At 41.6% G+C, this 25,966-nt stretch overlaps 1 protein-coding gene across 1 annotated transcript; it reads right to left on the reverse strand.

Annotated features, from left to right (window-relative positions):
* Positions 1-7,803: 7,803 nt before the first annotated feature.
* dmbx1a (diencephalon/mesencephalon homeobox 1a) lies at positions 7,804-15,161 on the reverse strand. The gene is made up of 5 exons (XM_061839777.1): positions 15,065-15,161; positions 11,773-11,927; positions 10,783-10,961; positions 9,336-9,726; positions 7,804-8,252 (listed from the first exon to the last, which is right to left on the reverse strand). Exons 2-5 carry the CDS (start codon positions 11,924-11,926, stop codon positions 7,804-7,806), a joined length of 1,173 nt encoding a protein of 390 aa, XP_061695761.1. The 5' UTR covers position 11,927; positions 15,065-15,161.
* Positions 15,162-25,966: the final 10,805 nt, after the last annotated feature.

Here is a 25,966-nt window from a genome sequence, read left to right on the forward strand (position 1 = left end):
ATGACACATAAAAACTATTTTTGTATTGACTGCTTTCGTCTCCGGGGCCTTGAGTGCCTGTTCACATCTCTTGTGATTACCTAAACGTATTGTAAATATGTGTTTCCGATGGGCCCTTCCATAAATTTACATGTTTTAACACTCAGGAGACGGCAGACTGTTAGAGATCAGTTAGCTGGCTATTTTGCCGTCTCCACTTTATTGAATTGGCCAATGAGGCGCTGTGCACTTGAGTCTCCGTGTATAAGCCCGCCATAGACAGACATATGCTGCGTATTAAAAAGATGAATATCATGGGTTTAACCTTGTTTCTTTCAGGTCTGCAGGCACCATTTATATGATGACTTTTTGTCAATAAAGATGCAAAACACTCGCAATCTTACCCATCGCCTCACAATGCGTTCAGCAAATGTACTGCATGTCACTACTGAGAGCTTCCACAAAATTAAATTAAAATTTCTATTTAACCAGTTTTGTTTTGTTTTTTTTTGCCAACTTTGTTTTTTCTTCGGCAGTGACTGTTGGGAGATTGGAACCAACGATTAAAAAAAAGAGGCCGCATAAACCACAGGGTTGAAAGCGTGTGAAAAAAGTTGTGGCTTATAGGTCAGATATTACGGTATTTCCTATAATACAGTATGTAGTAGACTTAACCCAAACAATGAATTTTGCCCTTCATTGTGGGTTGTTTCCTCAACCAACAACTCTACAACAAGATCTTACGGCGTTTGGGTTGTTCAGCGTGTGACGAGGTTCGAATTGTGGCATGATAAGTCACATTACAGTGACAATGCACCTGCTCATAATGCCCTGAGCATCTGGCTATTCCTGTCTGAGAAGAGCGTCGCCATTCTGGAGCAACTTCCCTACTCACATGACGTGGCGCTGCGTTATAATCCCCTAAGGGTTCATCCAAAAGCCCTGTTTTGGATGTGGTTGACATCAAGTTGGTGGTGATCACAGAGCTGTGGAGGCTTTCGGGACAACACTTCCACGAGTGCTTTTAGATGTGGCAGAGAAGACTGTGACAGTGCATTAGACTTCAGTGCGATTACCTCGGAGGAAAGAACTTGTACACTGGTTTCAGGAGATACACAGGACCCAAGTTATGACCTTTTGCAGAGAGGAGCTTTCATTCAGATGATTTTTTTAAATTATATATATTTAACTTGTTTTTTTCCCCCATATTTGTTGGCAAAAAATGTGGAATAACTGATCTGTGTATTGGCAGTGGACTCAACAACAAGCAGCAGTTTGGCAGATTGTGGAAAATTCTTCAAAAAAAGACTCTTCAAGCTGTTTAGCTATTGCCAGTCCCAGTTGAAGTTTACTTTTGAAGTCAACATAATACAAATAGGATTGTTTAAAACAACCACTTAGCTTTGCCTTGAAGTCCCTTTAGATAACTCTTAGCAACCTGCAAATAGCCATAGACTGGCTACAAATAGATTTGGTGTTATATTAATTTTATTTTAACATAAACACTGGAACAATTTTTGTAGAGAATGTAACAATCAAAGGCATATATTTTTTATGGTCTGCAAATTTTCTACCATTAATACAACTTCAGAAGTTAGTACCATCTCTATGTATAGCACTATGTATTATACTGGTCCCAGGTGACCTTGACACACACCAGAAGGAGCAGCACAATGTCTATTGAATGCAAACAAAAAGTGTCTGAAACACTTTGTTTACATTCTAATGAATTACTCTTTACATTTTTAATAAAGGTCAACAAACACCAATGTTGCTTGGTTTTGTAAATGTATTTTTTGCGCTTCCTGTCCTGGAACCTTCCTGACAGATCTGATACTTCTATGTCTACGATGTATGACCTCTAAAACTGTCCTTCACATTGCTTTAATCATCTGCAAATGTGTTTTATCATAATTTCAACAAACACAATCGTCCTGTTGTAGTGTCAAACTTTCTTTGAGCGCACCATCTTTTTCAGAGCCCCACATGAGAAAAGCAACGGTAAATTTAGGCGGGACCCAGATTAGAGCGAGACAGAAGAGAGGTTTGTTTCTCTTAAGAAGATTAACCGGGCGGGGTGATTTGGCAGTTGGAGGTTTTTTTTTCTTTCTCCTTTTTAAAGAGAGGAAGAAAATCAAAGATGTGGTGGTAATATTGGAACTTGGTTATCTTGGACTCATGTGTCATTGCTCACAAAAATTCAAGGCAAGAGTTATGTACTTTGAAGAAAGTCACGATGAGTTGCGTTCCGTTGAGAATTGTTTACTTGTGGGCGCGTTTAAGCCTCCCAGCTGTGATCCAGATTGTTCCTCCCTTTTTAAGTTCCTGCGGGCGGTTTCCAGGAGAGCTTTGATGTGTATCTGACCAATGCACACTATTAGAGGGATTTCCCGGGGCCTGACAGCTCAGATAATATGCTGCAAAATGGCCGTGCCAGTGGGCTAAAAGAATGCTGGAAACAGGATTAGGATCATTTTCTGGCAGACCTTGTCACCTTCTCAATTGGCCGAGGTTTCTTACGCTGGCACTTTCTTTTCTCGCCGTGGTTAAAACCTTTAAGAGAACCATAGAGAGGGGGCCGAGAGAGAACCATTGAGTGAATGGTACACTGTGATTTTTGTATGGGGAGGTGTGCTCTGGGGGGGTTCTGGGTTGGAGTGCGGGGCTTGTACACAAACTTTAGAGTTTTACCGGATGTGTAGTGGTTTAGTTTGCTGTAGTACTGGACAAGGATTTTAAAACTATTCAAACATAGTTGTTGTGATAAGTGCAGGCGGGGAAGTGAGTTCTCCATTCTTAACTAACTTTTGACCTTTGTAGTGATGGATGACAGAAGTCATACTCGTCGTTTCTGCATGTTGCAAAAAACACAATTCTGGGATTGAACTTTAACATTTGGATCTCAATCCTTTACTTTTGCCTTTTCACTCCATACCGTAGCATGCTAGTGGTACAATATCATATCCATGCAGATTTTTATATCTATAGTAAATTGGCAATATGTAGTCCAACTCAATTCATCTTTTGTAAGTTTTAGCCAAGCCAGTCGGAATACATAATTTTGGCCCCTTAAGTCCGACTCGATGCATGTCATGTTACTTGTCAAGTCCACATAGTTCCTTGGTAGCAAGATGCCACTGGAGCAGTGCTTATAGATCAGATGGGACTTTGACCCAATCACAGAATAAACAGCAAATAGCTTAGTTTTGCAGTGAAAACCAGAGGAGATATTCCTAAAATAAAATGTGGTGAATTTGCAAGTCGGAAATATGTGGGTAAACACTGTATTTGTATCTTAATTTTGGATGAATGTATTGGTCCTGTGATGACACTGTTGTTGTGTGGCGTGAACTTAGCCTACAACTGAGGTCACGTTTCCTATTCAGACAGCAATCTACCATAATTTTCGGCCTATAAGCCGCGACTTTTTTCACACTCTTCCAACCCTGCGGTTTGTGCGGTGGTGCAGCTAATTTGTGCATTATTTTCTAGCGGCTGTAAGGGGGCACTTGAGCGGAAAAGGTAAGAGTGAGACCGGTGGAATATACGTGCCGAGGAAGTGACTTTTACCAACCCGACCTTGTTAGCGCTGCGTTAGCGTGTTACTGCCGTGTCTCGGTGATTTTTACCGGTATGTTTTTTTTTTTTTTAACTGGCCCTGTTAGCGCGGCGGCGCTAGCGTTAAACTCTCTGCGTACCATCTTTCTTTGTAAATATCTCATGTTTCAATGTGGGCACTTGCGCCTTTTACACAGTTGCGGCGTATGGATGTACCAAATGGTATTTCCTTTACAAATGTACTGGGTGAGGCTTATAACCAGGTGCGCTCCGTAGGCCGGGAATCACGGTAGTTAAAACCAAAGTTCAAGAAATCATCATCTGAACAGTGGGTGGCGCTATATTTGATGTAGATTTATCCATTGACAGAATGGTGTGATGTGTTCTGTGTCCAAACAAACTAAATCAGCAGTGCCTCTGCCGGTTCCAGCCAGCGAGTGCACTCCATTTTTATTCAGTTGCCTCATTCATCAACATTTAATTCCAAATAGAAGTGGCACAATCCTTAATCATCAATTATTTATTGTGCTCATCAATGCTAAGTAGAAGGCTTTGACTCACACCCACTTGTCAATATGTGAATTATCTCTTATGTTTCCACTAGTGTCAAATTGCACTGCAGAGCTGTTTTAATGCATGTCAATCAACAATAGGTGTTATTATCTGTGTAAAAGCTGAATTTCTGATCCAGTCCTTGAATTAAATGTCAGAAAATTGTGCAAGTGTACCTAATGAAGTGCCCAGTGAGTGTCTATTTTTTTTTTATTTTTATGTGGCTTTTAGAAGTGAAAATACAGAGAGGGAAGCTGCCTGATCCAGCAGCAAGGGCACTTGACCCTGCAAAGGCACAATCTAGCAATCCCTGTTCAGCCTCCAGGCGTGTGTATTTTGGCTGCGAGTGTGTGTGAGGACACAAGAGAACATCGGGAAGTCGCGTATTGTGTTCTGTTAACCGGTCTGGGTCCTCGCGGGAGAAAATCACGCCATGTACCTGGACAGGCTGCGGATAACAAGGACGTTCTGGATGGGATCGTATCAGCCGTGCAATCAGGACGCCCTTGGATGAGATCACACTTTTGTGCCTTCTAGTAGTTTGTATGTGGTGTAATGAAACAGCACAAGGTCGGGGTGATGTGTTGTACTCCCATTAATGCTGCTAATCTGATCAGATCATTTGCTCAGCGTTTGTGAATTCATGAGTATTTTACAAATTGCTCCAAGCACTGGTATTTACACACCACAAGGAGTAATGTTATTTTTCTGTGGGAAGCACAAGGGGGTATTTTGTAGATGTCCCAATGTGCCCCTTTGTGTGTGTGTGTGCGTGTGTGGTTTGGGGTGGGGGGTATTTTGACAAACCATGCTGTTAAAGATATAATAGTAGCATAATCATCACCCCAGGCTGTCATTCTCCAGGATAATGGCCTGTTTATTCATTGGGGATGGCTAATGGCTCCTTTTTACCGCTTTTTAGTTTCCAGATTATACTGCTCTTTTTATTTTTGTAATTCTTTTTTTGCTTATGTACTCAGTGACAGATTATTTGGGGGGACGGGTTGTTGTTGGGGTTTTTTTTTTTTTTTGGGTGGGGGGACCTTCATCGGCCCTGGGATGATTAATTTCCTCTTATCACCCTCAAGGCATCAGAAAGTATGAATTATTGCCACTTTATGTATGTTAATATCTGCTGCCCCACTGTTATGTTTAGTTGAAGTTGAAAAAATTACTCACTTCTCCTCCAGGTGCTTGAAATCCTTACACGTTTACATTTGAGCAGTACTTTGAAAAAGGTGTTTTTTCAGTAAAAATAACTTTGGCATTGACCGTAAATTAGAAACCAGTTAATACAACTTTTGTGATGAAGTATATTTATATACAGTTATGTGTATCCTGGAAAAACTAAAGATTGGATTAATTTTTAAAAGAAATAGTATGTCACATTAAATATTTTACCTTTCTCACAATGTAAACAATTCATTTAGTATAAGGTAAAGTTGACCTTCATTTTAATTATTTCTTAAGTTAAAGTGAAGCAAAATGTAATTAAAATGATTTTATTAATATAAATGTTTTAGTTTAAAAGTTTTCTACTAGTTCAACAATTGGGAAAAATATGTTTCAAAAATGCTTAAAAGATTTAAATCTGTCATAATGTAACAAAAAAAATACAAATAATTTTGGCTAATTCTCAGAGCACGTTGCTTTACATGGATGTGTAAATGTAGCACATGTACTGTATATTGTCTCTTCAAAGTTATTAATTTAATGCTCTAATTGATTACATGACAATATAATAACCACTTCTTTACTACAAAATGATTTAAATCCTGATGACAAGGAAATATACTAAATTCACCAAGCAAAGAAGTTTTCAACATAAATTTCTTCAAGCATTTTTATTATTATTATTATTATTATTATTATTTGTGTATACTTTACAACAACACTAGATCTACACTGTTTGAGAAGCGCAAAGGAATCATCTGTCCTCCGCGGCTTGTACGTCATTATCTACGGTATCTACACACACCACTGGACCAAGTTGTGGACAAAGACAGAAGGGCAAACGGCAACAGCGGAACAACCCGAGACAAGTAGAACATCCAGAGGGTCTCGGGGCCGACCAATCACTGAAGTACTTTTGCTTTTTCCCTTTTGTCCCAACGCAGGAATGCGAAAGCTCAGCCGTCCCCGCAGACGCTTTGCTACTTGCTCTTTCGGTTCCACGGTGGAACCAGCAAAAGGATGCATCCGTTGAGGGGAGGAGGAACGGGATGAGGGAATACAATCTTACAGCTAAAAGTTCATTTTCAATTACACAACATAGTACAATGCTTTACAATTACCTTATTTGTAAACATTATTAGATAGATTTTATATTTCACTTAATAAAATATTGTGCATTTTTCTTCTGTTTTTTTTTAAACCCCATTTGCAGCCTTCCTATTTCCGATTAATATTATCAGCCAACGTCCGAAGTGCTAAGTCAGTGGGACTTTTATTCAAAAGCAGCAGGTTTCCTCTGAGATTCTTACGCATTTATTCATTTTTTTTTAAACTCTTGATCATTTTGTTGTCAAGTCATGTCACTTATGTGACTCCATCATTTGACAACTTTAGTGTACCGACTTTGAAAAGTGATAAAGATTATCTTGAATGGTCTTTATGGTCTTTTATTACTTCGACCCTCCTTCGACTCGGGCTAATTGTAATTAAAATGTTTTCAATAACTTACTCATTGAAATCATTTGTCATTATGATGCCGGCCTCTGTATAAAGCGGCATATCACTGACCGTTAAACTGCTAAGTTCGTCGCCATTAATTATGCCGTCAAGGAAAACTGGCTCTGTTACATGTGAAAGTCGCAAAAGTTGATCATAAGTCTTTTTCTTCCCTTGTCATAATATTCTTTTAATCAAGGTGTAGACATGACATGGGGGTGCACGAGTTAAACTGCGAGCACAACATAGATATAATGTGCGGACGCAATGCCCATTGGTGACATCAATCCCGTGAACAACTTGAATATCTCTGTAAGCAAACTGCACGCTTTACCACTTTAGCATTTTTTTAAACCATTTTAAAATTTATAAAGCAGAGGCGCTCCTTTTGCTAACCCAACTGAAGAGAATCCGAATCAAAGCAACTTTTTGATTGCAAATTAGTTTTTCGTGCTTACTTCATATTTACTTCCTGGCCACAAATGAAAGTCAGAATCAAAGCAAGTTTTTGGCCCCAAATTCATTTTTCATGCTTAATATTTACTTCGTGGCCACATGTATATTTTGTACACACCTTACCGTAATTCATGTTCACAATACACCAATTTCTTGGCCATGCATCAGTATTTTGTGCACTCTTTCGTGCTGGTTATATCTCTATGGCGATTACAAGTCCCACCCAAGTCATGTCATGTCAGTGGCTCCTTACCTTTCTTTTGTCCTCATGCCGGCTGCCTCAAAAAGTCCCTCTCATATTCACATTATTCCTGTAAACATCACCTATATTTTGTCTTTTAATATTTGTTCAGAATTACAACATTGGTGTCCTTGAGTAGAAACAGTCACTGTTTGCATTTGTTCACGTGTCACATTCTTCCCCAAGGTTTCACTTTTTTTTTTTTTTTTTTATCGTGAGTTTAAAGCAGGAGCCGTTGATGCTTTTTCATTAAGCTGTGCATGCCGTCCCCTTTTCCCGGCTCTCTCCTCGGGGAGGATGGAAAGTTGCGATCGACACAGACCGAGACTTCCATCCGAGCGGAACTCTCAGTTAGACAAGGTGTCCAGCCCCAACGAGGCGGCGTGCTGTTTGGCCCGAAGCCGCAGGTTCTCGATGCTGGTGGTCTTGCTGTTGTGGCTGCTCAACCCGCCGGCGGCTGACGCCTGCAGCAGAGGACTGTTCCACACCTGCTGGGCGTGATGGGACAGCGACTGGTAGTAAGACTGGCAGGGAAGGGTGCCAAGCGGCGCCGGTGGCATGTTGACATTCATCCCCAGGTAGGGCAGCGAAGACGGGGCAGCCAGGTCAAAAGCGGGGTAGTGTACCAGGTTGTTAGTGGCAGCCATGTGCTGGCGGAACTGCTCCTGCAGCCGGAACAGGCTCAGCGGGGAGGAAGAGTACGAGTGGTTCTGGGAGAGGGGACCGACCCCGCCGCCCCCGGCCAGGCCGCTGCCGGACGAGGAAGGAGTCACGGACGGGGAGACCAGAGGCGAGTCTGCACGAAGAGAAAAGACTTTTAGAAAAGCACGATAAATGTTTGGGGTCCCTGTTCCACAGGTCTAAATTGCCTAGATCATGTTCGACGATCGCCAGGTCCCACTGCTAGGATAAACTTCAATTAGTACTCCATTGTTTTCTGTAGATGTCAACATGAGTCAAAATTGTTATCTTTTGTTTCAATTAGGAAGCAATCAGAACCAGTCATCTACAGTATTTTTTTTCCGGAGCACTGATCCCCATTGGGGTCATGGGAGAGAGGGGCTCGGTTCTAACCTGGACTGGTTGCCGACCAATCACAGGGCAAAGACAGAACAGGCCCAAGACAAACAACCATCCAGTGACATTGACAGTTATGGACCAATTAGTCGTCCAGAAACAAATCATGTAAGTTTCTGGGATACAGAGAAAGCCAAAAGACCCACAGAAAACCCACCCTGGAGGAACATGCAAATTCTGCACAGGAAGGTCAAAGTTTAGGTTTTAAGTGACTAGCATGGCTGAGCTGCAAAATACTTTAGCTGAAAGTCTCAGGTGGCTGAAATATATCACAACGGGTCATGGTCCACCTTTTCCACGCCATGACAACAGGACACTCCCAAGCAGCCAGGCCACTGCGAAGCCCTGTCCACACGCCGGCTGTTTTGTCTAATTCCATCTTCCAAATTCCATCTTTCTCTCCATGACGTGCAAGCACTTCCGGCCAACAACGAGGCACTCCAAAGCGTCAGTGCCAGTGGGCTATTTGTGAATGTAAGGTGCTTTTTTGGGACCCAGGTATAGCCAACTAGCTAAGTTTACATCACAATTCCACCGGATAATCTCTGATGCAAACAAGTGCATTTACAGTGGACGAGTGGCGTAAGTGCGTCGCTGGGTCCCATTTAAGCCAAGCCCACAGTATCGGGAAAAACATTTCACCACTATAGCTCCACAACTGAGTTCTATATAATTCTCAGTGTTTGTAGATTTTCAGCAATTATCTTCAAATGTATATAATGTATTTTGAACCAAATCTGTGGATTCACTTGACAGGATCTTTCAAATGAGACCAATTCAGATGCCAGCACGTCTCCCCCACCTTGTTTCGGGCTGAGTCTCCTGCAGGGTGAAGAAATGTCTCCCGGTGTCACCGCTCTCTCACTCTGCATGTCCTCTCGCTGACATTTCCTTTCATCCTCCTTATCTGTGGCGTTGTCCTCCGCGGCAGACTCGCCGGCGGACTGCTCGGCCGATGTCACGTTCAGTTCCGTGTCCGGCGGGACCGGACAGACCACCGGGCCTTCCGTCTCCAGAGAAGCGGAGGTGGACGGAGGTAACTGCGTATCAGTAAGGACGGTGGTGGAGGGTGCAAGGGTGGCCTCCTTCTCAGCTCCTCCTTCACCGCTCGCTTCTTTCTGTTTCTGCAGCTGCTCCTTCTGGAGGCTGCGTTGCTTCTTGCGGAACTTTGCCCTGCGGTTCTTGAACCAAACCTGTGGGCCGCAGGATAAATAAACAATGGATTTGGGAGAGTGCTCGCTTTTATTGGTACTTTAAACCAGATGTGTGATCCTTTGGAATTTTAACCACCTGAGACTTCTTTTCTGACTCTTGCACCTATTTTTTTATTTATTGGAGACTAAATAAGTATATCAGATGAAATCGTCAGCATTGAATTAATTAATTTGCAAAACGTAGTAAAAGGTAATCTAGTAATGCAGCTGCAGAAATGTAAGAAGTAATAACACTGGGTACAGTTCTTTGATGGAAATCCTCAACCATAATGTAATAGCCATGATTTGTCCACAAAAGTGAGTCTATTTTGTTTCAATTTTGGATTAATTTATTAGCCTGTATCCTTGCATCTGTGTGTGCTTGTAGCTTTAGTGGCCATAGTTATCTTGAAATGAACTACATAATTAGTCTTTGTTCCCCCCAATGTGTTTATCTCATGTTTAGATTTGAAATCCTTAGACAATTCCTGCAGTTTTTCCAAAACAAAATAAAATCCCAATGCTGTAATAAGGCAAAAAAAAAAAAAAATGAAAAAACTTTAAAAAATACAGAATACTCTTTCACAAAAGATCACAAACTGGTCATATCAAGGTCAAGATTAAGGTCATGATCTTTGCATTTATATTTCTATAAACAGACATTTCAATATTTTTGCATCCTGTGTTCTGTACTAAAACTACAGAAATTTGTTAAGTTTTTAAGTCACAGTTTATTTCTACTGTCACCGCACACTTTCATTTTTATGAACAGACATGTTTCAATATAACTTGTAACCTCCCGCACATTGAAATATGCTTTTCAAATGACTGCCCACTGATATTGTTTAACCAATTTTCAATATTTAGACTTTTAAGCATTGGTTTGAAAATAGGGCGTGAACTTTTTTAATTCTAAATCCACTTATACTGCACTTTTATTCGCGGATGGATGTTTCATAGAATAAAATCTCCTATATTCTAAATTGAAACCGGGTGATGGGGGGGGGGCGATATACAAGTGCAGAGTGACTTTTGGCATGGTCCTTGGCTGCCTACCTGCACGCGGGCCTCGGGCAGATTGGTGCACATGGCCAGCCGCTCCCGCATCACCACGTCCGGGTAGTGCGTCTTCTGGAAGGTCTTCTCCAGGGCCTCCAGCTGCTGCGCCGTGAAGGCCGTGCGGCTGCGGCGCTGCTTGCGGTGCTGAGAGCCGTAACGAGCCTCCAAGATGATGTCTTGAAATGCGCAGCCGTTGGAAGACAAAATACGGCACGTTTTATTTGATAGTCTGTAGAGCGCTGGCAGCTGCAAGGTTTACGCGAGGACTCCACATTTCGTTCATTTGGTACTTTTACCCTTGTGAAGATAAGCGGCTTGGAAGATGGATTATTTGCGATAAAGTGTTTTACGCGCCACTAGTTATTTTAATTGTGACATTTCGCGGATGCGAACGGCGTTCGGGCGCTCAGTTACAGCATTACCGAGCCTACTTTTTTTTTTTTTAGCATTTAAGGTTTTTCACGTTTTGATTGATGCGCACTATCACACACAATATTTGGGTCTTATAAGGCCTAGAAAGTGTTTCCTGTATACTGTGATTGCTTTCACAGGCATATACTTAATTAGTTTTGCATCAGTGTAACAATAAATATAAGTCACGGGCACAATTAGACACCCTCGGTTACCGCCGGACCAGCCGTTTTGTTTTTAAATGTATTTATTGTATTATATTACTGGCCTAGGAGTGTTTTCAAAAAGATATTGGCTGTAGTTATGTAGTTAGTACCACAATGAAGTTCGATACCCGCCCAAGCGCCATACAGTATATTTTGTTTTTCATTTGGTTGCTTTATGTTCATGCACGAAAATGAAACAGCCAAATGAGAAAAATGAAAAGATCACAAAAGGTTGACCGGGACGTGTGCTTTTAAACCAAATAATTCGGCTATGACATTCTGACGTTACAAACACCGCATCAAGAACTAGAGGAGCTAAATTTCGTCTGGGTTGTCAAGAGTCAGTGAGTGAGTGAGTGTACTCAATTACCAGCTAGTCTCTCCGCCAACGTGAGCGCGTGCACGGAGGGCCTGTAGTCTGGCGCGTGCTGCGCCTGTTGCGCCGCCTGCTGGTGGAGGTTGTACATGGCGCTCAGGGAGTTCATGGCGTGCAGTGAGTAGCCGTTGACTCCGTAGTGCTGCATCCTGTGGGGGGCAAAATGAGAACGATGGGTACCTTGTTTGTTTGGCCACCCGGATGTTAATGTCTGCGCCCCGATAAACGTGTTATCCATTAACATCCAATTATCGCCCTGCTCATTCCATTAATTATACAAAAGGCTTTTAATTGGGGGCAATTACCACTCGTTGCCGTAATGAACCGTGGCGGATGCCTTATTCATGAAAGTGATCCCCCCCCCAGAAGCCAAATCCCCGCTGAAAACGTTTGCTTTGACACATCAAGAAGCCTTTGATTAACTACATGAGAAAATACTGGGGGGGGGGGGGGGGGATTTGCTATGGATGTACGGATGTACTTGATTTTTATGCTATTATGGTTGATTTTTGTCCACTGCAAGATCAGGAAAATATTCTGTGGATGTTATTCACGGGCATGCAATCGATTACATATTAGCGTGATATACATTTTTATTATATGGAAGAGGCTGGCAGGAGGGGCTTTCTACGAGGGCGCCGCATATTCAGAAATTATATAAATTATATTCATGGGTTGTAGATCATTTTATTTCGTCTTTAGCTTTTGATTTAAACTGTGCTAATCGTAATCTATATGGCTCATTTTAGGTTTCAAAACTCATTCGGTAGCCAATAAAATGAGATCGATAGAAGAGTTGAATCAAAGAAGATCAAGTTGAATTTGAGAGATGTTTTTAAGTAATTTGCCGTAAAAAAATGCTTTTTAAAAAACACACACCAAATGGTTTATTTTAAGGATAAAAAAAACACTTTTTACTGAGATATACCCATTGCTCTGGCCGTTGAGTGTATGAACATTTTTTTTAATTACTATAAGTAATAGTCGTATTTTTTTGGGGGGGGGATTTGTCTTCTCTAAGGCAACAGAGATGTTTAATTTTGGAACTAATTCGAGCACTTTTCAACTTTTTTTGTTTTTAACCACATCCAAACCATCACATTCTCTGCTCGGCTGCCGTGGAAAAGTTTCTTTTCCGTGTGGTTGAATATAGCATTTCTTTTTGCCATTGCGTGATTCAATTCTTGCTCTCGGCGTGGCGCTTCAAAGCGAACTTGCGCGTGTGGCCACGGCCGAAGATGATGAATGTGATCAGAAGCCAGCTGGGAATAAGACAGAAGGTGCTTGCCTAAACATTTTACTTGAGTCCCTCAAGTATTGGAGTTGAATGCCCCCCCTCCCCTCCCCACCCCCTCTCGTGGTCTCCCCTCTGTGGCGGCCTCTTATCCCATCGCCCCCGGGCAAGGTTTTGGCTGAGATGTATGGCTTTCTCCGTGGGTCAAAATATGCATGTTGATCCCCATTTGCCCCCCTCCCCCCTCCCCGTCTAATGGAAGTGCAAATAGGTTTCGACTGGCAGGCCCTCCATTTATCAGCAACGCTGACAGGTTTCTGCATTTTCAATTCAAAGTTAACATTTCATTGCACTTTGTCCGCCTTGCAAACTGGATCAGCTGAACTGTCTTCTTTTTTCCCCACTCTCCTTCATCTCCTTTTTTCATTTGGTGGCGTTGGGGTTGCACACACACGGCATGTAAATAAAAGTTGAAAGCAATGTTCACCAGGCGAGGCCGCGATTGTCATGCATAGAGCCGAGCGAGCCCTGCAGGGGCCGCGGCAGACCTCCGGGCTCGGTTCTAGTACGTGCTCGCCGCTTCGATTAGCGAAGGCTTCATTATGGAAATTGGCGTGTACAGTGCAAGTCTTTTGATCCGACTAAATGAGGAAAAATGGGATTTGATAGCAGCCCTCGGGGGTCGGACAATCTGCTCTGGGCTCAGGACGGCCACACAAGGAACCCATTTTCTTTTAATATCAATATTTGGAGGCATACGGACAAAAATAGAGGGGTGGAGGGCATTTTAACATTATAATAGGATAATTGTCTGAGTTAGTTTGAACTTATTGTCACAATCGCAATAATTAACACGAATATGCTCGCTAAAATAGTGTTTTGTCAGTCATCCAGGTTATTAAATTCCGCCAAAATGTATTGTTTTTCTTCTCGTTTTTACTAAAAGGTTCACATATTAGAAGGTAATTGCGTTATTTGGCTCCCGATGTGTCAATATTTTTTCCTGTCTTGAAAACAAACCAATAATGTTTTCAAGAGTATTTTTTTAATTTACAATTTCAAATGGAGAAACAGCCTGCTGGTATTATGTAAGCATTTGAGACATTTGAACCCTTTTTGAAATACTTGGAAATTAACCCTAGAAAACGGTTGTACTGTATTACGTATTTTTTTTTTAAATTGGCCTTAGTCATTTAAAAATCATAATGATATTTCACTATTACTACTATGAATTATGTATTTATTTTTATGAAATAAATTGCATCTGCCTTTTTGTCATATTTCATATTGTTGTGTTCTAATCTCATAGCTGTAGAGACACTTTGGCTAATTGGTTTGCTTCAAATAAAGTTTGGTTCGATATAATCGACACAGATATGCTTATTAAGTGACCTACTCTTACAGAATTAGTCAAATATTGGCCATTTTTAGAAAATAGCTGACAATTATTTTCTTCATGTTGCTGTTGTTATTGCTGAATTTGAAGTCAGCCCATTAAAAACAATCTTACAGTTTCTTCCAGGGTGTGAAAACTAATGGGCACAATTGTATCTAGATTATTAGATTTCTTCGCTGATTGGCTGAAATAAATCACACGATTCTATTGCATTTATTTACTGACCCTTTCCCAAAATTACAGAATTTACCAGGAGTCAGTCACGTGTGTAACTAAAGAGAGTCCGGATCAAGAAGCGATTGTTTTGTGATTTTTTTTAACCGAAACTGTATCCATTTTACAAGTAATAAAAGAAAAAACGAATATACTGCATGCACTGAATATTTTGTTACTTGGACGACATCAGACGTTATCCTGCACCCGCGGTATATTTTGCACTTGGATGTAGTTCTCAACTTGATTTTATATAGCGAAATATGAATAAAGTTTGTTTCGAAGAAAAGACACGCTGATGTTCTCACGTTTGCAAAATATAAGCAATGTTCCGACTGTGCACTTTCCGAACACATTAAGTGAAAAGTCGAATCAGAAGTTGTGTAACTTGTAGGGAAAACAGACTATTTGAAAAAATGTATAGACAGTAACTGTTTCTTTACCTTCTGGTGTCGGTCAGTTGTCAGGCTGGAAGTTTTGTCTTTTCCCCTCTTGCGCCGTTAAAAGTGCTGCAGTCTTGTTGCGTGTCTCGTTTCCAAGTCCACACTGCGCGCACGCTCCTGCATGTGTCGGTGGAGACGAGTCCGTCTCCCAGTAGAAGAAGGAGGAGGAGGAGGGCGAAGAGGGGGGAATCTTTATTCGGGAGCGTCTGGGACAGGCTCAGCCTGGCTCCCTATTGGCGGTTTGAGGCGTCAATCAAGCCAAGAATCCTCCCGTGCTTTAACTTTCTAAAAATGACTCATTTTCGTCTACTTGTTGTTTCATCATCACATCATGTATAAAATTGGAGCGCAATACTAATATTACACCCCCCCCCCTTACTATATTGCAGTCATGCACGTCTTTCCCACCTTGGTGCGTAAATCCAATCTGCTTTCTTTGTGTTGCGAAGGAACCAACCTTTGGTTTGTTTGCGTTTCGGCTTTTTTCATCCACCCCCCCCTTCACCTTCCCAGAGATGACTCATAGATGCCAGGGTGCTGTCTCCTCCAAACTCTCCTCCCGGCCTGCATGGAAGGATTTGAGATGGGATAGTGAGAGACAAGACGGCACCCGAGTCTCCAAAAACCCCTGTCTTAAAATGACTGCGGGTAAGAGGATTACGGCAATAATGCCCTTCTCTTCTTGAAGGTTTTTTTTTAAGAAAAAAAAAAGAGAGCGGGAAGATTCCCCCCCCCCGGAGCAAAACCGTTTAGGTAGGGAATTAAGGGCAGCGCAAAGTAGCCTTTTAATGTATAAGCTTGCATATTTTGTTGCAGGGAGATTCGCCGGGACACTTTGGAATGGGCACGTGCACGCGGACGCTCATTTGGACAACTTGGAACAACCGCGAGCACGCGGGGGAAATCATGATTGCCAATGAATGTTTTCAAATATGTGTGATCATGGAATAGAGAATGATCGTTTCAAAGTGATGTGATATAAAAATACATATTTGTCCATGATGCTATTTATCATAAAAATCTTTTTATGTTGAAAAAATAAACATGTTATCTAATGCCGGAAGATAGACAATAATAATCTTAATAATAATGAAAAGAATGCCAATTATTATGTGCTGCTTATTAATTAATATAAACTTAAAAAAAAAGTATTCCAAGATGTAGTTTAGAAATCAATTTGAGAATTGTTTAAAATTACTATTTGAAAAAAAAGTTGTCTCTATTCTATTATGTCGTTTATCTTGGACTGTAACATTAATTTAAAATAATATATTTGAAAGGAAGTACTTTTTACACCTTAATGTTGTTCATCATGGACGATAGAATAATTTGTAAATGCATTATTTGATGGTTAATGTTGCTGAATAGTTTAAATGAATCACGTTATCAGATATTATTATTATTATTACTGACATTTAAGTCACCTTAAAATCCAGTGCACCTCTCTGCAGTCCAGTTCCGCCGTCTCTCTCTCTCTCTCTCTCTCTCTCTCTCTCCTCTCTCTCTCTCTCTCTCTCTCTCTCACTCTCTCTCTCTCTCTCACTCTCTCTCTCTCTGTCTGTCTCTCTGTCTGCGGTTCTCCGCAAGGCCTGCGAGAGAAAGAGGATTAACTTGTGAACCAATGGAAATAAGAACTTAAACGGGAGGTAAATCTGGCCACTGTCTCTTTGTAAGGAGCGTCTCTAAAGCAATTAAAGCGAGAAAGAGTTTCTTCTGAGCGCCTCTCCACCCAAAGCTCCTTATAGAGCGACGAGAGCTGTCCAGCGCATCTGAGGGGCTTAAACGTCCCCCAAAACAGCTCCCCTTACCCCTGTAGCCCCTAGTGATGCACTGCTCAATACAAGGTGGCTAAACAGTGACCCCCGGCCGAGAGAAACTCATAAAAATAATGACCCAAGCCCCAGAAATTTCCCTCACAGTTTCTTTTTTTTTTTCCTTCTAAATCTTTATTTGTCTGTGGTACAGATCATAACAAACATGAAGCAGACTCCCTCCGTCGTTTCAGGGGTGGGTTCTTGAGACTTTTTTTTTCTCCTCGATTGACATTTTTAACAACTTTTCATGTTATTAATTGAAACTGTGTCGAGGGCTGAATTTTTGACAATTCCAGGTGAATCCATCTTCTTCATGTTGTGAGATCAAAACAAAATTGCAGCCTTCCTGTCTCATTTCTGCCATAAGTTCTTGATAGAAAAGAAAAAAAATATCCAAACCCCAGAATGTTCTGTTATTGCATTTGTAAGAAAATATCCACACGACTTTCCCACTTATGTTCACACAACTTAGAAAATAAAAATAAAATAAAGCACTGAACTGCTGAGCAGTGAGTGATGCTCCCTAATAGCTAATTAATAGTCTTAATGATGTTTCCGCAAGTTCATGAATACATTAGGCGCGCAATCCTGCAAGACTCGGCCTCCGCGGCACCATTCAAGGGTATTTCAGCATCTGTTCATCCCACGGCAATTAATCATTTTGATGTGTAGTTTTAAAATCGACCACTTGCAGGGGACCTTTTTCCTTTTTTTTCCCTTTTTCTTTTTTACACTAACAAAGCAATTTGCCTTGAGCTGCCCCTTAGACACATTATTAGCACACGTTTGTGATAAGAAGCCCGTTTCTTTTACTTTTATTCAGCCATTCATTGTGGAACGCGTAGGATAGAAATTGATTTAAAGAGGATGTGATCACTGAATCCTCCTAATAAGTCCTTTAGTGTGACAAGATTTTGGGATCTCTGTCAGAAAATCCCCCATCGTGAAGTTTTTCAAACCATCACTGTACTGTAATAGTTGCAGAAGTCCCCCTCGGTCCCCCATCCATCCATCCATCCATCCATCCATCCATCCATCCATCCTTTTCTCTCCTCCCTTGTCTCAATTCCTCTGTCACATTTCTTTTTTCTTGCCTCGGCTCTCCTCTTTCTCTCTCTGGCCCACATCCCTGTGCACAAGGGGCCCCATTGTATAGTCCTAATCCAGAGGCAACACAGCTTTAGGGACATGCAGGGATAAAAGGCCCATCAAGCCCACAACTTTATGGGGGCAAATCTCTCCCTAATCCTTCGCTTTATCTAAACAAAAGCCCCTCTGCCTTAATCCACCTATGTGCTGCTGCACCGAAAAAAAGAAGAAAAACTGGAGATGCGGTGAAAGAAAGGGTGAGAGAACAAGAGTTTGGTGGAAGAGAAAGGTGAGATCGTAGAGGGGAGGCTTCACGTTTGTCGAGGGTGCAAAATCACATTGCAAGGTGCTGGTGCAGATCAAGAGATCGGATGGAAATAATGAAATCACAGCGCGGAAACGGAGACAACCGAGGCTTTCCAGTATCAAAACCTCCTAAACCTTTTCGTCTCAAGACCTATGTTGGAAATTTGGATCCTTGCTAGGGTTGGAAAATTCTGGTTATTTGCTAAGTCGGAAACTTTCCATGAAAACAATCGGATGTTTAGCAAACTCCTAGGGAATTGCTTGAATATGATATCTGTCTCTTCTTTACAATTCCTAGTTAATTTACATAAATTCCCCCAAGTTCCCATGCAAAGTTTTCTACTTGGAATATTTTCGAAGTTTTTCCATCTTAACTTCCCATGAAAATTTACCAGAAACTTTCTGGAAATGTAGTGGGGAAAAAAACAACCCAAAACCCCCCAAAATTATGTTCAGCCATGTTGCTAATGAATAAGAACAAGGTGTACACAAAAAAACATGAATGAAAAAGTCAACACATTTAAAAGTCTCCAAAAGAACTGAAATCGCTCCATTTTACGTCCCAACAAATTATACGAGGAAACAACACCTCAAGGACAGACACTCGGTGTTCAGAGCCATATTGTTCTAAGTTCATTGCATGTTTTGCTAGCAATCGTACAAAATCTCTGTTTGAAGGACCGCTGCAAACGGTCCAAAATGATCCTAAATGTCTGCTTCAAAGCAAAATGTCAGACTGGTGTCTTTTCAACCGTGGGTTGCGGAAACCTTTTTGTGTGCATGCCAAATTTCGTTTTGCAGAGTGAAATTAGCTTCTAGACCTGCAAAAATTCCAGTGAATGCTACCAAACGTGCATTTTTACCAAAATTTCTCTGTCACGACCGCTTCAAACCAAAATGGTAGACTTCCTGTGTCTTTTCGTCTATGAGTTCTTGCGATTTTTTTTGTCTACTCGTGATACACATGTTGCTAATTAGAACTTGATGATCATTTCCAATGGGACTGGATCCAAGAATACCTGATTCTTATTCCAACATGTGATAGGTAAAATTTTGCAGATAAACTGTTGTTGGCAAAAGACAAGACTTAGCGAAGACCCAATAAGACTTAATCACCATTTTAAAATCTTCAGTTTCATTTGCGATCATTTTTAGAGCGACTCATCTTTTTAACTCTTGACTTCAATGTTTAAAATAGGTGTTAGACTCACTCAAGGATAATCTCCACATTCTTGAGTTAATCTTCCTAATGCCGTTGGACTCGGGTGTGGCCCTTGGTCTCACCCTGGCTCCATTCTTTTCCCTCAATTAAGGCGATCTTAAGAAGCGCTGGAGAACCCATCCTGCTGTAGAGCGTCTCTGTTGGGAGAATCCCTCCGCTTCCTCTCAAGCGTCCGTCTTACTTCAGGGACAATCGCGCTGTATCTGCTCCACTCTACAGACACTCAGGCCATAAGCTGGAGATGAGTTTCTGAAAGTTGAGGGTTTACAAGGTTTAAGCCGGACCTCTGAGGACCCCCCAAAAAAAACCCTGCTCCAATTACTTGCTTCACTTTTTATTGTCCGTTCAGATCGCGGAGGTTGAGAATCCATCTAAACTGTCAAAAGGCATTTAATTTCATATATTTGCCGTCATTAACTCTGCCAATTATCATCTCCGCGCCTCTGTTCATTCTTAATAGAGCTAACAGTGCTAATGATGCAAATAGTTGTGGCAATTAAGTCATTAGAGGCAATTATGAGAAGCCAATAGAATCCAGGACAAGACGAAAAAAGAAAGGGAAAGAGAAATCCAAGAAGCCAGAGTCTTCCTCGGCGGAGTCGCCGAAAGCTTTCGAGTGGATTGAGGGGAATTCCCCCCTCCCGGTGGTATCACCCGAAATACTTGAACCATTATAAGGCCGATCAGCACTTGGCTGAAGGCGTTTGTGGTTCCGCCACGTGGGGATTACACCTGGCCGCAGGAGGGGGAAAATGTTTCCTAAATAGGCAGGCAGACGGCGAAGGAGACAGCCTCGATGCATTCCTTCACAATAAAGTATAAATCCTCTTCTTCACAGCGCATTACAGGAATGAACATAAGGGATTGTGTCATTGTTGCCCTATAATCTGGATCAAACTCCTTGTTTTACAAATGGCCCTCTTTAAAAAGCTTGTTCTTTTTGTCGGCGTCTCCCCCCCCCCCCTTTCTTGATCCTGTATTAACCTGCTGTTTCCTCATCAGCAGTCTTTTATTTTGTTTTGTGCATATGCAGGTCAGCGTTGAGAGAATTAGGCATTTTTATGGAGAAAAATATTGGGATGCGTGTCTGTGGGAATTAGGGAAGTGTAATACTGCCAGAAGCTCGCTTCACATTTTAACGTGGAATTTATCACATTAAAACCTTGTTTTCTGGTGTGGTGGCACTTCTGTAGGGAGCTGACGGCGAAAGTTGAGTTGCATCCCGAAGGAGTCTGATGGGAGTGGTTCAAACGAAAAAAGTACAAATAGATTGTATCTGTACATAAGACGATTTTAAGGTCCGTGTCGCCCACCTCCCAAAAAAAAGTATTTAAGATGATGTTTCAAAATTGTGATAAATAAATCTCTTCCCCCTCCTCTTAGATATGGTGTCTATGTCTGCTAACCCTAACCTGGTACGACCTTATTTATGCATACACTTAACTAGATGGTGAAGGGATAAAAAATATCTCTTCTTAAAATCTTTCATGGTGGGAATATAATCCCACTGGGTCATCACGGGGCTTCACACCACAACAACAAAGCACTCTATAGCGGTCATGTCAGCGTGAACCCTTATCCACATGCAGGCTATTACGTCAAACTTTTTTTGGGAAAAACATTTGAATTTCCCTTTTTTCCTTTTTCCGCCTTTCTTTGCATGTGCGCACACTTATGGCTATTGGCGAGGCGCTCTAAAAAAGCCACGCCAGATGACTCTCTGGGGCATCACGGTGGTTCAGCTGGAAAGCGTCAGCCTCACAGTTCTGAGGTCCCGGGTTCGATCCCGGACCCCCCTGTGTGGAGTTTGCATGTTCTCCCCGTGCCTGCGTGGTTTTCCTCTGGGCACTCCGGTTTCCTCCCACATCCCAAAAACGTGCAACATTAATTGAAGACTCTAAATTGCCCCTCGGCCTGATTGTGAGTGCGACTTTTTGTCTCCATGTGCCCTGCGATTGGCTGGCAACCAGTTCAGGCTGTACCCTGCCTCCTGCCTGTTGACAGCTGTGATTGGCTCCAGCAATCCCCGCGACCCTTGTGAGGATAAGCGGCTAAGAAAATGAATGGATGGATGACTCTCTGAAGGGAAGACTTTCGGGGGTGGCATGGCTAACTAGCGAACTGCACTTCACTGAGGGGAACGAAAACTTTCAAGCGGAGGAGGGATGACTCATACATGAGCGGAAAGGTATTACGAAGTACTCTTTTAGCCATGCCCCAAAAATCGAGAGGTAAAAAGGCGGAAAAAGAGTTCAACGCTACATCGCCACATTTGAGTACTAAATAGTTCTTAGTCTTTGCAGGTTGTCAGCAATTATCTTCAAACATATCAGGGATTTAGAAAGAAATGTTTGAATTAACGTTGCAGGGTCTTTAAAGTTTTATTCAGTTCAGACTTGGCATCAGAATAGAAGACTCAAGCTGTTCTAGATGGTGTACGTTAAGATGTAATAGCTTCTCAAATGCCTTTGCACATGTCCTTGCCCTCAAAAGCTCAGGGTAATATCCTATCCTGCAAAGTGGAGATGGAGGCAGTTTTCCCTGTTCGTTGAACATGCAGCCAGCATGAAATCACCTCGGAAAGAAATGCTGAAGCTGTCAACCTCGTCTCGTGTCAGGACGCTCTCCTACTGTATCAAAAGCAGAAAGTATGTAAATGAATGACGGGATGTACTGTTGTCCTTGCCAGGGTTTATGACAAGTGGGCTCAAACCTGAAACTGCCACAAATGGATTATCAAAATAGTTACATGATCTATATTTGGATATTCATGTTCTATCCTGGAATTTGAAATCTGATATCCGCAAGTTTTTAGATAAGCGTAATTGAGGGATGGAAAATCAGTTAAGAGAAGAAGGCAATTGCATTTTAGGTTTAGGTTTTACACGAAATGTTACACAGGATGGCCTCACGCAACCAATTGCAACACATTTGAAGGGATTTAATTGGACAAAACATGGCTATTGCATGTACAGTGAAGAAAATGAGTATTTGAACACCCTGCTATATTGCATGTTCTCGCACTTAGAAATCCTGGAGGGGTCTGAAATGTTCATCGTATGTGCATGTCCACTGTGAGAGAGATAATCTAAAAAGAAAAATTCAGAAATCACAACGTATGATTTTTTTTTCAACGATTTATTTGTGATACAACTACAAGTATTTGAGCACTTGTGTATCAGCTAGAATTTTGACCCTCAAAGACTTGTTAGTCTGCCCTTAAAAGTCCCCCTCCACTCCATGTATGATCCTGAATCAGATGCACCTGTGTGAGGTCGTTAGCTCGCAAACATAAAGACACTTGTCCACCCCATACAATCAGTAAGACTCAAACTTGTAACATGGACAAGACCAAAGAGCTGTCCAAAGACACCAGAGACAAAATTGTACAACTCCAGCTGGAAAGGGCTACGGAGAAATTGCCAAGTCGCTTGGTGACAAAATATGTCCACTGTTGGAGCAATCATTAGAAAATGGAAGAAGCTAAACATGACGGTCATTCTCAATCGGAGTGGAGCCCCATCCAAGATATCACCTCATGGGGTCTCAATGATCCTTAGAAAGGTGAGGAATCAGCCCAGGACTACACGATGGGACTTGGTCAATGACCTGAAAAGAGCTGGGACCACCGTTTCCAAGGTGACTGTTGGTAATATAATATGTCATGGTTTTAAATCATGCATGGCACGGAAGGTTCCCGTGCTTAAACCAGCATTTGTCAAGGGCCGTCTTAAGTTTGCCAATGACCGTTTGGATGATACAGAGGAGTCATGGGAGAAAGTTTTGTGGTCATATGAGACCAAAATAGAACTTTTGGTCATAATTCCACGAACTGTTTCACAGTGGAAAGGCACCTACGACGAAAATTTCAGACCCCTCCATGATTTCTAAGATGGAGAACTTGCAATATAGCAGGGTGTTCAATACTTATTTTCTTCACTGTATATTATTGGTGGTTTCCCCCAAAATGATCAGAGCAAATGATTTATCTACTCTAACTCATTTTTTTCCTCTTGCACTTCCAATTCCATCACTTCAAACTTCATTTTGTGCTTTCGTTTCTCTCTCAAACGTTCCATGGTAAAACCTAGAAAAGATTTGCTCTTTTAAATATTCTCTACTGCTTTTACTCCTGTTGCCAACATGCTGCAATCTATTAGAATGAGTGAGCATGCGATATATTTTAGTGCCTAGCTATTTGGGATCTTTGTAAATTAGACCCCAAATTTGTTTTTTGTTTTTTTTTTCTGGTGCCAGGTTGTGCTGAAGCCAAGCAGCGGGTCTGATGTCACCCCACTTTTGTTGTCACCAATGGTGGCCCCCCGACTGGCTGCTCCTCTGCTCTCTCCGTCGCCTCTGAAAGGAACCTTGCTGGGCCCAACTGTCTGTGTAACAAGCTGGGCAGGGCATTCACAGTAGGATCTATGCAACTGTGCGTGTGTTTACATTTGTGTGTATAGGCTTGCAGTGAGCACTTTGTGCATGTGTTTGTTAAAGAAGCCTCCTGGTGAGAGTGCCCCCCGATTGTCACCCCCCCCCCCCACACACACACATGCACACACACTTTGGTGATCCTCTTGTACTTTGTGACAGCAGGGAGGAGGTGTAGCAGGAGGCTATTAGATATGTTTGTTTACCTATTTGTCCTTGACTTGATCAATTGATCAGCAGAATAATTCACTTCCATTCTGGCTCATTACATTTCCATTTAAATTGCCAATAGATTTTTTTGTTTTGTTTTCATCTCGCACTCCCAACTCTTATGTGAGTGTGTGTCATGGATGTACAGTCAGTGCATGTCTACGGACACTATTTGATGTCGCTAACAAAGTAATGCTCTTGCTTGCACTGAGAAAAAAGTTTCAGTTTTGCATTCTTGTATATAGCAGGGATAAGTATATGTTTTAGCAAAAGAACATAGCCAATCCAATATCTACAATCAAAGCACATGCACGCACACACACACACACACAAACACACACGTGTGTATTTATAAATCAATCAATGGATAGAGACAGTAGATATTTGCTGATCTGGAATATAATGGTAGGAGAACGGGCAAACAAATAGAACGGCAATAAGGAATTGCTAAGCTAAGTGCTAACCGACACTGTCGTAAATGAGCTCCTGGTGAAGTCCTTTGGGGTGAATTTAAGCTCGATGCTAAACCAACTGTAAACTTAAATGACGAGACACTGTGGGGGGAAAAAAGTCTTTGAATTGATGATGATAGTTTGTCTTCTGACCTCAAAATGGAAATACAGTATTTACACAGCATTGCAGTCACATTACTAACTTGCAAAAGCATAAAAGATTGAGGTTGTGAGAACTAAAAGCTTGTTGCTAAATAACGGTGCTTACTGTTATATGACAGGCGCCAGTGACCTATGTTGCTTCTGGTTTCTAATACCATTTACAACAGATACAGAAAGTTAACACACCCCTGTTCGCATGTCAGCTTTTTGTGATATACAAAAATGAGAAGAACATTAATACTTTGAAAAGATTTCCCACACTTAACCAGCTATTTAAATAGAGATGGTGCAGCAACAGAGGTACACAGACACTCACAGGTACTCGCATATTTTCTATCCTCTACAAAAATGGCTACTATTACTGCAGTTTCCAGTAGTGATGAAACTGAATGAAAGTTGCACACACCAGAAGGAGTCACAATTAATTAAGCACTTCACAACCTCTTTAAATATTCCCATTATTCGAAAATATGTTATCACCACACTGTATGTTTTTTAAATATGTAGAATATTGTTTTCCATATTTAAAAAATATATGGTAGCATTTTTTCATCTGTATATTTTGTAGTTATGAGTGTTGAGTTTTAAGTTATGAGTGTTGTCACAGAATGAACTGAATTCTTATCTCAATGCACCACTGAAATTTTTTTGTATGAATGGTGGATGCACACGTTAATGATGTACCTTCTGACTTCAAGTGGAACTGCATTGAATTGTTCTGTCACTATACAGTACATCGCTGGAAAAGATATATGAACAGATACATTATTTGCATTAAATAATTTATGGACCAATTAATTGAAAATAGGCGGCACAGTGGAACAGCTGGAAAGCGTTGGCCTCGCAGTTCTGAGGTCCAGGGTTCAACCCCGGGCCGCCTGTGTGGAGTTTGGATGTTCTCCCCGTGCCTGCGTGGGTTTTCTCCGGGCACTCCGGTTTCCTCCAACATGCCAAAAACATGCAACATTAATTGGAGACTCTAAATTGGCCCCAGCGGCGGAACAGTGGGTCAGCTGGTAAAGCGTTGGCCTCAGAGTTCTGAGGTTCCAGGGCCGCCTGTGTGGAGTTTTCCCTGCGGCTGTATGGGTTTTTCCGGGCACTCCAGTTTCCTCCCACATCCCAAAAACATGCAACATTATAATCGGACACTCTAAATTGACTCTAGGTTTAATTGTGAGTGCAGCTGTTTTCTCTATGTGCCCTGCGATTAGCTGGC

This window comes from Syngnathoides biaculeatus, chromosome 13 (assembly GCF_019802595.1).
Source record: "Syngnathoides biaculeatus isolate LvHL_M chromosome 13, ASM1980259v1, whole genome shotgun sequence".
Taxonomy (NCBI): Eukaryota; Metazoa; Chordata; class Actinopteri; order Syngnathiformes; family Syngnathidae; genus Syngnathoides; species Syngnathoides biaculeatus.